The sequence below is a fragment of the Myotis brandtii genome, unplaced genomic scaffold (assembly GCF_000412655.1).
Source record: "Myotis brandtii unplaced genomic scaffold, ASM41265v1 scaffold215, whole genome shotgun sequence".
NCBI lineage: Eukaryota > Metazoa > Chordata > Mammalia > Chiroptera > Vespertilionidae > Myotis > Myotis brandtii.
The window spans coordinates 4262588-4279408 of NW_005358043.1; the positions used below are offsets into that span (position 1 = coordinate 4262588).

General features: G+C 38.8%; 1 protein-coding gene across 10 annotated transcripts in view; it reads right to left on the reverse strand.

The window, feature by feature from the left end:
- The window catches only part of MLLT10 (myeloid/lymphoid or mixed-lineage leukemia; translocated to, 10), a 224038-nt gene that overhangs the window by 186575 nt on the left and 20642 nt on the right, over positions 1 to 16821 (reverse strand). For 3 of the 10 annotated variants that reach the window (XM_014539371.1, XM_014539370.1, XM_014539369.1), the window contains exons 1-2: positions 4023 to 4166; positions 3477 to 3528 (exon numbers count right to left, since the gene is read on the reverse strand). The exons of 2 other annotated variants lie outside the window; for them this stretch is intronic. In XM_014539371.1, coding sequence (XP_014394857.1) covers positions 3477 to 3482 — 6 coding nt within the window. In that variant the 5' untranslated portion in view covers positions 3483 to 3528; positions 4023 to 4166. Of the gene's footprint in view, positions 1 to 3476; positions 3529 to 4022; positions 4179 to 16821 lie in introns of those variants that run through there. 5 more of the 10 variants (XM_014539377.1, XM_014539376.1, XM_014539368.1 and 2 more) reach the window with 4 other exon arrangements.

Here is a 16821-nt window from a genome sequence, read left to right on the forward strand (position 1 = left end):
TTTTTAGCAAAGGCCAGCTTAGGAGTACCCTAATTAAGTTAATAACAATGTACCTACCTATATAGTTTAAGTTTAAAAAATTTGGCTCTCAAAAGAAATTTCAATCGTTGTACTATTGATATTTGGCTCTGTTGACTAATGAGTTTGCCGACCACTGGGTTAGGACATTAAAACTGTTTTTAATACTAATTTTCAAATATATTTTTAAAAAACCAGACAAACAGAAAAAAAACTACTAAAATGGTAGACCTAAATCCAAGCATGTAATGGCATCAAATGTTGAGACTCATAAGCATCAAATAATGAGGACATAAATATGTACCTCATAACAATGATTCAAAATAGATGACGCAAAACTGTCACAAGTAAAGAGATAAATACACAATTCCACAAACATAGTACAGTATGTTAACATTTCTCTTTTGGTAATTAACAAAACTAGATTTTAAATAATCAATAAATAGCCTCAGCTGGTTTGGCTCAGTGGATAGAGCGTAGGCCTGTGGACTGAAGTGTCCTGAGTTCGAATCTGGTCAAGGGCACATGCCCTGGTTGAGGGCGCGATCCCCAGTAGGGGGCGTGCAGGAGGCAGCCAATCGATGATTCTCTCTCATCATGGATGTTCCTATCTATCTACCCCTTCCTTTCTAAAATCAATAAAAATATTAAACACACACACACACACAAATAACCAATATAAGGAATAAAGAAGGAATTATCACTATAGAACCAACAGATATTAAAAGGACAAAAGATTATTAATAACTTTACACTAATCAACAACTTGGATGAAATGGAAAACTTCCCTGAAAAATACAACTTACCAAAATTGGTAAGATGAAACAAATATTTAAAGAAACCTTTACATTGAATTCATTATCAAAATCCTTCCTCAAAATAGAACCCTAGACTCAGATTTTTCACTGGTAAATTCCTTCATATCACCAAAGAAGAAATAGCATGACTTTCAGAAAACAAATACTTTCAAAAAATAGAGACTAATTCCAAAATCATTTTCAAAGTTCAGCATGAATATAATATTAATGAATATACCAATAATACTAAAACCTGAAACTACAAAAACAATTGCAGACTAACATTCCTCATGTACATAAATGCAAAAATATTTAATAAACTATTAGCAATTTAAATCCAGCAATATATAAAAAGGGTAATACACTGTAACCAAGTAAAGTTTATCCCAGAAATACTAGGTTGTTATAACATTTGAAAATAAAAACAATGAAATTTACCATATTTATTTTTTTAAATATATAATCATCTCAACAGATGAAGAAAAAGCATTTGACAAAAAATATCCATTCAGGCCCTGGCTGATAGCTCAGTTGATTAGAGCATTATCCCAATATGCCAAGTTTGTGAGTTCAATTCCCAGTCAGGGCACATACAAGAATCGATCATTGAATGCATAAATAAGTGAAACAACAAATTGATCTCTCACACTCACTCTCACTCTTTCTCTCTCTAAAACAAACTAACTAACAATAAACTCATTAAAAAAAATTTGTATATATATGGCCCTAGCCAATTTGGCTCAATGGATAGAGCGTCATCGGCATGTAGACTGAAGGGTCTCGAGTTTGATTCTGGTCAAGGGCGCATTGCCCGGGTTATGGGCTTGATCCCTAATGGGGCGTGCAGCAGGCAGCTGATCAATGATTCTCTCTCATCATTATGTTTCTATCTCTCCCTCTTCCTCTTTGAAACCAATAAAAATATATTTTTAAAATATATATATATACATATATATACACATATGTACATATATATACATATATATGTGTGTGTGTATATATATATATATACATACATACATATATAAATCCAACTATACACTGCCAGAAAACTAGGAATAGATCTTACTCAACCGGTATATTAATCCTATCTTTTCATTTTGATATTTGATACTTTCGGGCCTGCTGATGCTAGAGGAACTGCCGCTCCCTCCAAAGACTGGCTAATTCCTGGAGACAGCAAACCAACTCTCCAGCTAACTTTCATATATAGAGTGTCCCCCCAAAAAATGTATACATACACCTTAAATAATTATAAAGGCAGTATTTATGAAAATACATTTCATTTTTAAAATTGAGCTATCAGCTGTTAAAGTATGTATACAGTTTTTTGGAACAACCTTATATGCAAAGCAACCAATCCAGAGCCCATACCCCCAACCATCTTTATTTTATACTCCAGCCACTATATTTCCCTGCCCTGATCACCGCAGGGCAAGGTACCAGACAACTAGGCAAAGTCCGTATGCCCCCAGAGTCCTTGAAATTATTCGAACTAGATAATCCTAAACCTGATGACCATTCCTTAACTATTTCTTCCCACAGAAACGAAAATAAAGGTTCCTGCCTTTACTTTTTCCCTTTTATTCCTTCTGCCTAACTAACCCATATGGCTTCCTTGGTGTAACGCCTCCTCTAGGGATCTTTGAATATAACAAACTATCTTTTCAATGGCAGTCCTTCTGATTCTTAATAATAATGAAATCAATATTTAAAACAAACTGGTAACAATCATCAGTAAAAAGCCTACAGCTGACATCATAATTAATGGTACAAAACTGAATGCTTCCCCCAATGAATGGGAACAAGATTTAAGTATATGTAATAAAGGAAGAAATTTTTTTTAAAAAATACAAATTGGAAAGAGGTAAAGTTTTATGACATTATCATGTACTAGAAAAAGCTAAGTTATCACCAAAAATCTCACAGAATTAATGTAAGTATGGTTGTATGACACAGGTCAATACACATAAGTCAATTCTACTGCCATATACTAAGAACAAATAATTAAAAACTGAATTCTTTAAAACCACTTACACAATCACATAAAATATTGAAAAATAAAAAGACATATAAGGCCAAAGATTAAAAACCACAAAATAATGCTTGGAAAAAAAGCAAAGATAACCTAAATAAATGGCGAGCCATACCATGCTAGTAAATAGGAAGATTCAACATTGTTAACATGTCAATTCTCCTCAAAAAGATCTATAGGTTCAAAGCAATTGTAATCATAATCACATCAGCCTTTCTGGAAATGGAAAAACTAATATTAAAATTTATATGAAAGTACTAAGGACTTAGAATATGCAAAGCAATCTTGAAAAGATGAAAAGGGTTGAAGGATTTGCAAATCTGACTAAAAGACTTCCTATACAGTTAAAAATAATCAAAATAATGTGGTAAATGATATAAGGATAGACAAACAGATCAAAGAAACAGAATAAAGATTCCTAAAATAGAGCTCACTTATGCAGCCATGTTATGTTTTACCAAAGCAATCCAATGAGAAAAGGAGAGTTTTTTCAACAAACATTGCAGAAACAATTGGATATTCATTCTCAAAAAATAAAACCTATAAAACTTAATTTGAGATGCATCACAGACCTAAATATAAATTAGCAAAAAACAAAAAGTTTTTGAGGAAACAAAGGAAATTACCTTCATGACTTCAGGGTTAGCCAAAAGTGTCTTAGCTCACAGTAAGCAATAACTATAAAAGAAAAAACTGATAAATTAGACTTAAATATTTCTGCTCATTAAAAGCCATAGTTAAGAAAATAGGAAACCACAGACTTGAAGAAAGTACTTACAAAATATTTATCTAACAAAACACTGGCATATCCAGGACATATAAGAAGATCTCCAACTCAAAAAGAAAAAAAAAAAAAGACAAAGAATAAAGAAAGAAAAAAAAAGGAGAGAAAGAAGGAAAAGGGCTAAAGGTTTGAACAAATTCTTCATACGAGAAAACACATGAATGATCAATAAGCAAATAAAATGTATTCAATATCACTAGTCATTAAAAAATGCAAAATAAAACCAGTTCTAGTCAAGATGAGAGTAAAAGGGACCAGATTTAGCCTTCTGTATGAAGTAATAAAAACCTAACAAAATGTATGAAAAATTAGCACTAAAGTTTTTAGACAACAAATAATGAAAGACAGTGATTCCTAGGAGACAAGAAACAAATGACATGAGCCATACATTTGCCAGCTTACTGCCTTGAGAGTTTCCAGGCGGTGGAACAGGGAGAAGAAACCCAGGCAGGGCCTGTCTCCCCAAGGTGTGGAAATGGAGCTGCGAGTCCAAGGAAGCCAAGGTGGCTAGACCTCACAAGGGAGACCAGCACTGAGTAGAGAGCTGAGGAGAGAGAGAAAAATGAAGAGATCTACAGAGGCTGATCCTAGAATATGTTGAGTAACTAACTAATCAGCCATGCATGTGAGAGACCTATTCAAGGCTAGGGAGAGAACCACCAAAAGATTTAGAAGTAATAGTACCCAGAATTCATACAAGGATGCAGATAATGCTTGTTCCCAAAAGCCAGAATGCAAAACCTAGTAATTCATATCACATCAGAGTACTAAGAAGGGTAATGCCTCAGGAGGAGGGAAAATTTAACCCTAAACATAGCTCTGGTCTGTCAAACAAAACAAAAACAAAACCTAAAAGGAACAAACTATTTTTCAGTAAATTAACCATGTCATAGAACAAAGTCAAAAAATATTTTTAGGCATACAAAAACAGAGAACCAAACAAGGTAAAATTCATAATGACTAAAAGTCAATAAAGACATACCCAGATACAGGAAATTATACCCCTAATGAAACAAAAACCAGCCAGTCAAACCAATCTTAAAATAACATAGATAGAATTATTACCCAAGTCCTTTTTTTAAAATATATTTTTGATTTCAGAGAGGAAGGGAGAGAGAGATAGGAACATCAATGATGAGAGAGAATCATTGATCAGCTGCCTCTAGCATGCCCAGCACTGGGGATCAAGCCCGCAACCCGGGCATATGCCCTGACCGAGAATCAAACTGTGACCTCCTGGTTCATAGGTCAATGCTCAACCACTGAGCCATGCCAGCCAGGCACCCAAGTCCTTTAAAACAATTATTATGAATACATTCCATATGTTTAAGAAACTAGAGGAAACATTAAACATGTTAAGTAAATACATCCAAGAATAAAAAAAATTGGACATTTAGAGATGAAAATTACAAGGTCTAAGATAAAAAAACATACTGTATGAGATTTACAGCACATGAAACCAAGTAATAGTTACTAACTAAAATGAAACCCAGAGGAAAAAATACCTTAAAAAAGGAACAAAGCATAAGTTAGCTGTGAGATAACTTCAAGAGGCCAAAATAATTGTAATTGGAGCCACAGGAGATAAATACAGAAAACGAAAGTCTGAAGAAATAATGCCAACAATTTGCCATATTTAATGATAATTATCAACAAAGAACAAAGTATTCTTTAAATAAACACTAAGCAACAGAACCATGAAACAATGTAAAGCACAACATATCATGATCAAATTACCTAAAACCAAATAAAGCAAAAGTCTTTAAAAAGCAGCCAGAGAAAAAGGTCCTATTACGTACTGTAAAATCAAAAGAAAATTGAAATGATTATATTAATTTCATGTAAAGTAGATTTGAAAATCAAAAAATTATCAAAAAAAGAGGGCCATTTCACAAAGATAAAGGGTTTAACTCATTAAGAAGATACAAAAATCCTCAACATTTACTCACTGAATAACAGTTTCAAAATGCATAAAGTAAAAATAACTACAAGAAGAAATTTAAACATCCACACTTACATTTAGAGATTTCAAAAGAACTCTCTCAATAGCTGATAGAACCAGTAGACAGAAAATCAGTAATGATACAGACCCTTGAACAATATTATCTACCAGAATATCCACAACCAAATTGACATGAAGTAACATTTATAGAACACTCTACACAAACTAGAATACACATTCTGTTCAAGGACAAATGAAACACTCACCAAGAGATCATAATCAGGCCATGAAACAACTCAATAAATTTTTAAGTTTCGGGTCATACATACAAAAATTTTCTCTGACCAATTTTAGAAATCAGTGTAAAATCCCTAAATATTTAGAATCTAAATATACTAAAGTAAGCAATGGATCAAAGAAGAAATTTAAAAAGGAAATAAAAAATAATTTAAATAAATACAAAACCGAAATTTGTGGAAGAAAATTAAAGCAATAATTGAGGGAGAAATTTATAGCACTAAATGCCTATATTAGAAAAAAACTCAAATCAGTGACTTCATCTTGTACCTTAAGAAACTAGAAGAGGTTTAGCTCAGTAGTTGAGCATCAACCCATGAAACAGTAGGTCATGGTTCGATTCCCAGTTGGGGAACATGCCCGGGCTGAGGGCTTGATCCCAGTAGGGAGTGTGCAGGAGGCAGCCAGGGGAAAAAATAAAAAGATCAGAGCAGAAAATAATGAAATATAAAACAGAAAAATACTGCAAACTCAATGAAATCAAAGGCTAGACTTCATTTCTGAAAGGATGAAGTAGATATACTTTTTCCTATTCCTAAGTACAAACAAAAACTGTGAACATCCTACATAATAAAGAGCTAATATGCAAATGGTCGTCATGCCCTCACACCATCACACCATGATGCCCTCACACCGTCACAATCCATCACCAGGAGGCTGTGTGCACAGCGAGCGTGCGCACCGAGGTGTGTGTGAGTGGGCGGGGACTTGATGCTGTGTGCACGGTGCAGAGGCGGGTCCCAGCAGCTCCACGCAGCGATGCCGGGGGGTTCTGGCGGCTCTGCACGGCAAAGCCTGGGGGTCCCGCAGCTCCACGTGGCGCAGAGGCGGGACCCCCCAGCTCCAGCCTACCTCTTTGGGGCAATCCATTGAGGAGCCCCAGGTGGGTGGGCGGGGCCTACCTCTTTGAGGCGATCGATTGCGGGGCTCCCGCACTGTGAGAGGGCACAGGCCAGGCTGGGGAACCCCACCCCGCCACCTCAAGTGCACGAATTTCATGCACCAGGCCTCTAGTTATAAATAAAACATATGTTTTAAAAGGTGGTTAAGAAGGCAAATTAGATAGAGACCACAGGACCCAAGGAACAACAGAGCAGTGAGTTCCCTGAGTTTTCTTTTTACCTAAGATATCCCATTCTTGAAATGGAAGAAGTCAATACCTCAAAACCACCAACAAACACAGACCCCTCCAAAAAAAGCCTTCTCTCTCTCGATAAGAAACTGGGTAGGGGGAATATTAGTTAGAAAGAACACTTTTTTAAACAGCAGCAGCTCCACATCACACACAAAAATTCCCCCTATCTATGCCTTCAGTGGTTGAGTGGGGAACCTAGACATTCACCCTCGTGAGACTATGAGTCATCCCAAAACTGCTACTGGGGTAGTGTAAAAGTAGGTTAAGTAGGGAATCAGAACTTTCATGCTTACTGGCTTGTTATGAGAACTTCCCCCTCTGGTGTCAATGGAGACAAAATGGGAAGTCTGAACGTCCATCTCCATCCAGCAGTAAAGAGGGAACCCACCACCATGTGTCTCCACAGGTATGGTGTCAGAGAGGGTCTAACAAGAAGTCAGGACTTTCACCAACACACAGTGGTAAATGGGGCCACATCCTTTGAGATCAGATAGGGAACCATAACTCCCAAGTCTACTCAGCAATAACAAGCAGCTTCCCTCAAATGTCAACAGAGGCCAAGTAGGGCAACTTGAAATTCATCCCCTACCTGGCATAAGGAGATAGCACCCGTACTCTTCCCTTGTCAGACAAATGTCAGGGAAAGCGAACTAAAACAGCTTTATATAAGATGCAAAGTCCCAAAAATGTTCAGGTTTCAAAAAAACACTTGTCATACCAAGAACTCGGAAGATCTCGAACTGAACTGAAAAAGACACTCAGATGCCAACACTGAGATATTTGTAATTTTAACTTCTGACAGAGATATCAGAATTATCTGAAGATTTTAAAGCAGCCATTATAAAAATGAGGAAACAAGAGAAATGAAAAACAGAAAGCCTCAACAACAAAAAATTGAGGGCATGAAGAAAACAAATGGAAATTTTACAACTGAAAAGTACAATAAGCAAAATAAACAGCTCAATGGATGACCTCAATAGCAGTATAAAGGAGATTAAAAGAATCAGTGAACCATAAGACATAATGAAAGTTACCTAATGTGCCCTAGCTGGTTTGGCTCAGTGGATAGAGCATCAGCCTGAGAACTGAAGGGTCCCAGGTTTGATTCTGGTCAAGGGCAAATGCCTGCATTGTGGGCTCAATCCCCAGTAGGGGACGTGCAGGATTCTCTCTCACCATTGATGTTCCTATCTCTACCTCTCCCTTCCTCTCTGAAATCAATAAAAAAAATCTTTAAAAAAAAGAAGTTACCTAATGTAACTTTCAGAGAGAAAATAGACTGAATAAAAATAAACAAACAGAGTCTCACAGATCTTTGGGACCCTAACAAAAAAAGCAGCCATCCTTTTTAGTCATCAGTGTCCCAAAAAGGAGAGGAGAAATAAGGTAAGACTGGAAAAGTGCTCAAATAAATAACAGCTGAAAAATTCCCAAATTTGGCAAGACAAAACTACAGATTCAAGATCAATAGAACAGAACAGAAAACCCAGAAAAAGTCAAAAATTCCCAGCTGTATAAAGCTGCCAGAGAAATTTTTTCAGCAAATGGCATTGAGCATTTGGACACCCACAGGAGAAAAGAACCCACAAAAACCCTTCACCTGAGTTTCACACCTTATACAAATATGATCTCAAAATGTATAACAAGTTTAAGTGTATAGCATAAAACTATAAAACTTTTAAAAGAAAACAGGAAATTTGGTGGAATTTAGAGTTAGAAAAAGAGTTATTAGATGTTACAACAAAAGCATGTACCATAAAAAGAAAAATTCATAAACTGAACTTCAACAAAATTAAAGCCTGTATAGAAAAGCCCATTAGGAGGAAAAACACAAGTTCCAGCACTGGAAAAAAAATAAAGAGCAAATCACAGACTTGACCAAGCACTCATATCTACAATATATAAGAACTGTCAAACTCTACAGCAGTGGTTCTCAACCTTCCTAATGCCACGACCCTTTAATACAGTTCCTCATGTTGTGGTGACCCCCAATTTCGTTGTTACAAATTGAACATAATTAAAGCATAGTGATTAATCACAAAAACAATATGTAGCCCTAACCAGTTTGGCTCAGTGGGTAGAGCGTTAGCCTGCAGACTGAAGGGTTCCAGGTTCGATTCCAGTCAAGGACATGTACTTATCCTCTGAAAAAAAAAAAAAAAAAAAAAAAGGAAATGATGGCAAAATCACTATTTGAGGAGCAAATTACATAAACAAAGGAACCACTAATGCACCAGAAGATTGAAGAAGGAACAAAGAGTATGGGGACAGTAAGGGTAGCAAGGACTAATGAGGATTCATTCTTTACCCTAGGCCCAAGGGAGAGAAGAAGGCCTATGATTGACTGGCTCTGTCAATGATGCTTTTGAATGTTACCAACAAAATTGGAATATCTAAAATAAACTGAGTCCAGCAAGCTAATTCAAAATATATGTTTTCAACCCTGGCTGGTTTGGCTCAGTGGATAGACCGTCGGCCTGCAGAATGAAGGGTCCCGGGTTCGATTCCGGTCAAAGGCACATGCCTGGGTTGCAGGCTTGATCCCCAGTAGGGGGCGTACAGGAGGCAGCCAATCAATGATTCTCTCTCATCATTGATGTTTCTATCTCTCTTTCCCTCTCCCTTCCTCTGAAATCAATAAAGATATATTTAAATATATATATTTTTTTCCCCTAAACAAATAAACAGGTAAACAAGCAAGCAAAAAGCAAATCAGAAAATATGCAAAAGTGCCATGGCCGGTGTAGCTCAGTTCGTTGGGCAATGTCCTGTGCACTGAAAGAAAGGTTGCTGGCTTGATTCCCGGTCAGGGCACATGCCCAGATCTCAGGTTCAATCTCCAGGAGAGGGCATGTAGGAGGCAGTCGAACAATGCTTCACTCTCACATGCATGTTTCTCTCCTTCTCTCTTCCTCTCTCTCTGAATATCTTCTTTTTTTTTTAATAGGCAAAAGTTGCCCTAGCCCAGTGGTCGGCAAACTGCGGCTCGGCAAACCGCGGCTTGCAAGCCACATGCGGCTCTTTGGCCCCTTGAGTGTGCTCTTCCACAAAATACCGGCTCTTCCACAAAATACCGGCTTCTGCGCATGGGCCACGAAGTTTCAATCGCACTGTACATGCACTCCTGCACGTGGTATTTTGTGGAAGAACCACCACACTCAAGACAAAGAGCCGCATGTGGCTCAAGAGCCAAGGTTTGCCAACCACAGCCCTAGCCGGTTTGGCTCAGTGTATAGAGCGTCAGCCTGCGGACTGAAGGTTCCCAGGTTTGATTCCGGTCAGGAGCACATGCCCGGGTTGTGGCCTCAATCCCCAGTGTGAGGCGTGCAAGAGGCAGCCAATCAATGATTCCCTCTTATCATTGATGTTTCTCTTTCTCTCCTCTCTCTCTCTCTCTCTCTCTCTCTGAAATCAATGAAAATATTTTAAAAACAAAAAGCTTCATTAAAAAAAATAAAGAAAAAATATCCTCAGGTGAGGTTAAAAGAAAAAAGATAGCAAATAAGCACATCATCAGCCATTAGGTAAATGCAAATTAAAACCACATATGACAGCACTACACATCCATTAAAATCCTATATAATAAAAGGCTAATATGCAAATTGTCCCCTCGGGAGTTTGACTGATCGGGAGTTCGACCCCTCACTATGATGTGCACTGACCACCAGGGGGCAGCGCGGAACAAAGAAAGGCCCCGATTGGCCCTGATTGCCGGCCAGGCCTAGGGACCCTACCCATGCATGAATTTCGTGCACCAGGCCTCTAGTTACTAAATAAAAAGAATAGTTACAAAGTCACATGCTGGCAATGATTGCTCACAGATTTCTGATGGAAATGTAAAATGGTACACTCACTCTGGACAAAACCTTGGCAATTTTTTTATTTTATTTTATTGATTTTAGAGAGAGGAAGGGGAGGGAAGTAGAGACAGAGGGAAGGGGAGAGAAAAAGAAACATCCATCGGTTACCTCCTTCATGCACCCAACCCAGGATGGAAACGGCAACATAGGTATGTATCCGGACAGGGAATCAAACCGTGAACCGCACCAGACCGGGCACTTTGGCAATTTCTTTAAAAAAAACAAAGACTAAACATGCAGCTACCATACAACTCAGCAACTGTGTAACTGGACATGCATCCCAGAGAAATGAAGACCTATGTTCACACAAAAACCTGCACATGAATGTTTATAACAGCATTATCATAATAGCCACCAACTAGAAGTACCTGAGATATCTTTCAGCAGATGAATGGTTAAACAAACTGTGGTTTGTTCCTTAGTGTTCTACTCATAACAAAGAACACTAAGGAATAAAAAGGAACAAACCACTAATATATTCAACCACTTGGATGAATCACCAGAGAATTATGCTGAGCGAAAAAATCCAATCCCCCAAAGTTATTATGTTCCATGATTCCATTTATATAACATCCTTGAAATAACAAAATTACAAAACTGGATAACATATTAGTGGTTACCAAGGACTAAGCCTGGTGGCAGTAAAGAATCAGATGTGGCTATTAAAAAGGGCACCTGAAGGATCCTTGTGGTGATGGAATTATTCTGTTAACTATATTAATTTCAATATCCTGGTGGTGATACTGTCCTATAGTTCTTCAAGATGTTAGCATTGGGGAAACTGGGTAAATGGAAGAAGATGTCTTTGTATTATTTATTACAACGGCATGTCTCTACATTTGACTCAAAAGGTTTAGTATTAAAATAATTGCAAATAAACAATACAAAAAGAAGATTAAGAAAGCTATTGCATAGTGCTCCCTCCCATCACACCCACACCCTTTCCCCTCCACCACTTTTCCCCCTCCAGGCAAGATACCTTTACTTTCCTACCTTCATGGGCCTTTCCTATGCTTCTATAATTTGTTTTCTGAGCCCATTTTTTCTACCACTCACTTCTTCTACCTCTGTGACTTTCTTTTCTTTTTAAATATATTTTTATTGATTTCACAATGGAAGGGAGAGGGAGAGAGAGATAGAAACATCAATGATGAGAGAGAATCATAGATCGGCTGCCTCCTGCACTCCCCCTACTGGGTATCAAGGCTGAAACCCAGGCATGTGCCCTGACCAGGAATCCAACCGTGATCGCCTGCTTCATAGGTCGACGCTCAAACACTGAGCCATACCAGCCAGGCTACCTCTGTGACTTTCTAAATAAACTTCCCTTATTAAAAAAAAGGAAGGAAAGGAAAAAAAGGAAGGGAGGGAGAGAGGGAGGGAGGGAGGAAGAAAAAGGAAAGGAAGGGAAGGAAAGGAAAGGAAAAAGAAAAGAAAGAAAAGAAGAGGAGAGAAGAGAAAAGAGGAAGGAAGGAAGGAAGGAAGGAAGGAAGGAAGGAAGGAAGGAAGGAAGGAAAAAGAGCCCTGGCCAGTGATTTTAGCGGGTCACAGGGTTAAGGGCATGTACCTGGGCTGCAGATTCAATCTCCACCCCCAGTTGGGGTGCTTCCAGGAGGCAACCAGTAGATGTGAAATCACTCACATTGATGTTTCTCTCTCTCCTTTCTCTCTCCCCTTCCTCCCCCCAGCCCTTTCCTTCCCTCCCTTCCTTACACTCTCTCTGAAAAGCAACTGAGAAAATATCCTCTGGTGAAGATTAACAAAAAAAGAAAAAGAAAGAAAGAATGAAACAACTGCATCAAAAAATACACGCAAAAACCTTAGGATAAGATTATCTAAGGAGTCAAAGAATTTGTACACCTAAAACCACACAATGCTGCTGAAAGTATAGATAACATAAATAAATGTTCAAGGATCAGAAGATCCAATGTTGTTAAGATGTCACCACTCTCCAAAGTGATCTTCAAATTCAAGGCAATCCACACTGAAAATCCCAACATTTTACATTAGTAGAAAAATGCACTGCAAGACATTTGGTCTTGTCCAAACATCCACAGACATATTTGGTCCACCCCAAGAGGTCCTTGATATTTATTTGGTTCTGTCCAAAACATCCACAGAGACATTTGATCCACACCAAAATGTCTTTGAAATTGGTCCTGAGGGGGAGAAACAAGATGGTGGCATAGGTAAACTCTGGTACTCGCCGACTCACACAGCCACATCAAAATTACAACTAAAATACAAAACAAACATCATTCAGAACCTCCTGAATGTGGCTGAATGGAAATACTACAACTAGAGAAGTAAGGTAAGTACATCGAGACTGATAGGAGGGGCAGAACAGGCTGGTCTGAAACCCATGTGTGGACTGTTTTTAATCGGGAGGGATATCTTGGCTGCAGAGGCCCCCCCTGGGAAGCAAGGGGTCCCAGCCCCACACCAGACCCCCAGTATAGGGTTCCAGAACTGGGAAGAGAAATCTCTATAAGTTCAGGCTGTAAAAAAGAGTGGCAATTGTGGATGAGTGACACACAGGCTGCCGGAGACCAAGCAGATCCTCCCAAAGGGCGGGTGCACAGACTTACATGGTCCTACACCCGCTGAGCTCCAGCATCAGGAGACCCAGGGACATACGGTGAAGAACTGGATTATCTGGCATCAGGGTAGGAACTCAGAGTCAGCTTTCTGCCAAATGGGGGGGCTCACAGGTGTCATTGTTTCTGTGCTGACAACCAGCCCATCTCGTACTAAGACCTCCCCTATTCCAGGGTTGATTGGCAGCCATGTCTGAGTTTCCATCAGCCTGGCTAACATTGTTCACTCCACCCTGGTGATTCCCTGAGACCCCGCCCCATCCTATTTGCAGCTCGACCCAAGCTGTTTCTATTGGCTTTTCCATATGAATGGCCTGTCCCAGCTCAGTCTTCAGACTTTTCTAAAATCTCTCAAACAAGCAGCAATAAGAGGCCCAAGACCTGTCACTAGCACCAGCCTACCTTGTCTCAAAGCTGGGCCTTGGCTGGGCATTTCCAAGCCTAATACAAATAGCAGGCATCTGCAGATCTCTCTGTAGCTCCTACCAGGTGGCCTCAGGCAGTGGCCGACTTTGGACATACCAGGAAGCCCCAGAGCCAGAGAAGCCAGTGGACATCTTCAGATCATACCAGATTACAACTCTATACATCCACAAGCGACACTCAAGGGACAGACTCAGTGAGCACCAAAGCCCCACTGAAGCAAGTCCTACTCCATAGGGGTGTCTTCCTGCATAGCAGCTCTTCCACTAAGTTGCAGCTGGTCCTCACAGCCAATTGTCCTGGAGGTCAAGTCCTCCTAGTGACGCCAACAGCAATCAAGGCTCAACTACAACAAAACTGTGCATACAGCCCAGAAAGGGGCACACCTAGAGTGCCCAGCTCAGGTGACTGGGGAAGCTGAGACACTGGGCCCTATAGGACACCTACTACACAAGGCCACTCTACCAATTCCAGGAGACATAGCAGCTCTACCTAATACATAGAAACAAACACAGAGAAGCAACCAAAATGCAGAGACAAAGAAACATGTCACAAATGAAAGAAACAGAAGCAAGCAAACTACTGGATACAGAATTCAAACCAATGGTTATAAAGTTGCTCAAGGATCTAATGAGAGCATCAAGGGACTTAATGAGACTTTCAAGGATCTTAGTGAGAATTTCAAAGACATGAAAAAGGACCAATCAGAAAATAAGCATACATTAACTGAAATAAAGAATAATTTACAGGATTCAACAGTAGAGTAGAGGATTCCAAAAATCAAATCAATGATTTGGAAAGGAGGAAGGAAAAATCACCCAACAGAAAAGCAAGTCGTAACCGGTTTGGCTCAGTGGATAGAGCCTCGGCCTGTGGACTGAAAGGTCCCAGGTTCAATTCCGATCAAGGGCATGTACCTTGGTTGCGGGCACATCCCCAGTAGGGGGTGTGCAGGAGGCAGCTGATTGGTGTTTCTCTCTCATCGATGTTTCTAACCCTCTATCCCTTTCCCTTCCTCTCTGTAAAAAATCAATAAAATATATTTAAAAAAAAAAAAAAAGAAAAAAAAGCAAAAAGAAAGAAGAATCCAAAAACATGAAGATAGTGTAAGGAACCTCTGGGACAACTGCAAGCATACCAACATTCTCATTATAGGGGTTCCAGAGGAGAAGAGAGATTCCAAGATATTGAAAACCTATTTGAAGAAATAATGACAGAAAACTTCCCCTACCTGGTGGAGAAATAGACTTACAAGTCCAGGATGTGAAGAGTCTCAAACAAGAGGAAGCCAAAAAACCCACACCAAGACACATCATAATTAAAATACCAATGGCTAAAGACAAAGAGAGAATCTTAAAAGCAGTTAATTACCTACAAAGGAGCGCCCATACAACCGTCAGCTGATTTCTCAAAAGAAACTTTACAGGCCAGAAGAGAGTGGCAAGAAATATCCAAAATGATGACTAGCAAGGACCTACGACCAAGATTACTCTACCCAGCAAAGCTATCATTTAGAATTGAAGGTCAGAGAGCTTCACAGACAAGAAAAAGCTAAAGGAGTTCATCACCACCAAACCAGTATTACATGAAAAGTTGAAGGGTATTCTTTAAGAAAAGGAAGAAGAAGAAAAAAAGATTAAAAATATCAGCAATAAATGGCTGTAAAATACATATCTATCAACTGAATCTAAAAATCAAAATAAATGAACAAGGTATATATTGAACAAAATAAACTGATGAATAAAATAGAATCAGAGGCATGGAAACGTGGAACAGACTTACAAATCTCAGAGGAAAGGGGGACCGGAAAGAGATCAACCAAATTATCTTATATGCATATACTAATACGCATTACCTATGGATACAGACAATAGGGTGGTGAAGGCCAATATGTCCAATAAGGAGTTAATAGCCAAAACATGTAAGGAACTCAAACAACTAAACATAAAAACAAATCCAATTGAAAAATGGGCAGAGAACCTGAATAGACATTTCTCCAAAGATGTCACACAGATGGCCAAGAGACACATGAAAAAATAATCAACATCACTGATCATTAGGAAAATGCAAATCAAAACAACAATGCGATAACATCTCACACCTGTCAGAATGGCTATTATCAAAAAGACAACAAAGAATACGTGTTGGCAAGGATTTGGAGAAAAAGGAACCCTTGTGCAGCCACTATGGAAAATAGCATGAGAGTTCTCAAAAAATTAAAAATAGAAACACCATATGACCCAGCAATCCCACTTCTGGATATTTATCCAAAGAAATTGAAAACACTAGTTCAAAAAGATACATGCATCCCTGTGTTCACTTCAGCATTATTTACAATAGCCAAGATACAGATGCAACCTAGATGTCCAACAACGTATGAATAAAGATGTGATACATATATATATATATATATATATCATTCAGCCATAAAAAGAATGAGATCTTGCCAACTACAACAACAATGATGGACCTATCTATATACAGTGAGTGGCCAGATTATTATGACCACCTGACGTTTGTAGGCAAATTAGCTATAATTTCGCACTGAAGTTGCTAGAGGGCCAGAACATTATATAAATAGGGAAGCAGGTTGTTTACCACAACAGAAGTGATTTTTTTCAGAAGATATGGGTAAACAACGCGATTTAACAGACTTTGAATGTGGGATATATATATATAGATACACACACACACACATATATATATACATACACACACACTGAGAGGCCAGATTATTATGACCACCTGACGTTTGTAGGCAAATCAGCCATACACTGCATCATATGGGATATGGAAGCCGAAGGCCTGTTCAAACACCTCTGCTGTCTGCAGTTACCAAGATAAAACATCTCCAATTCGGATTGGACAGTCGAGCATCGGAAAAAAGTCATGTGGTCCGATGAATCACATTTCCAGTTGCATCATGCAGATGG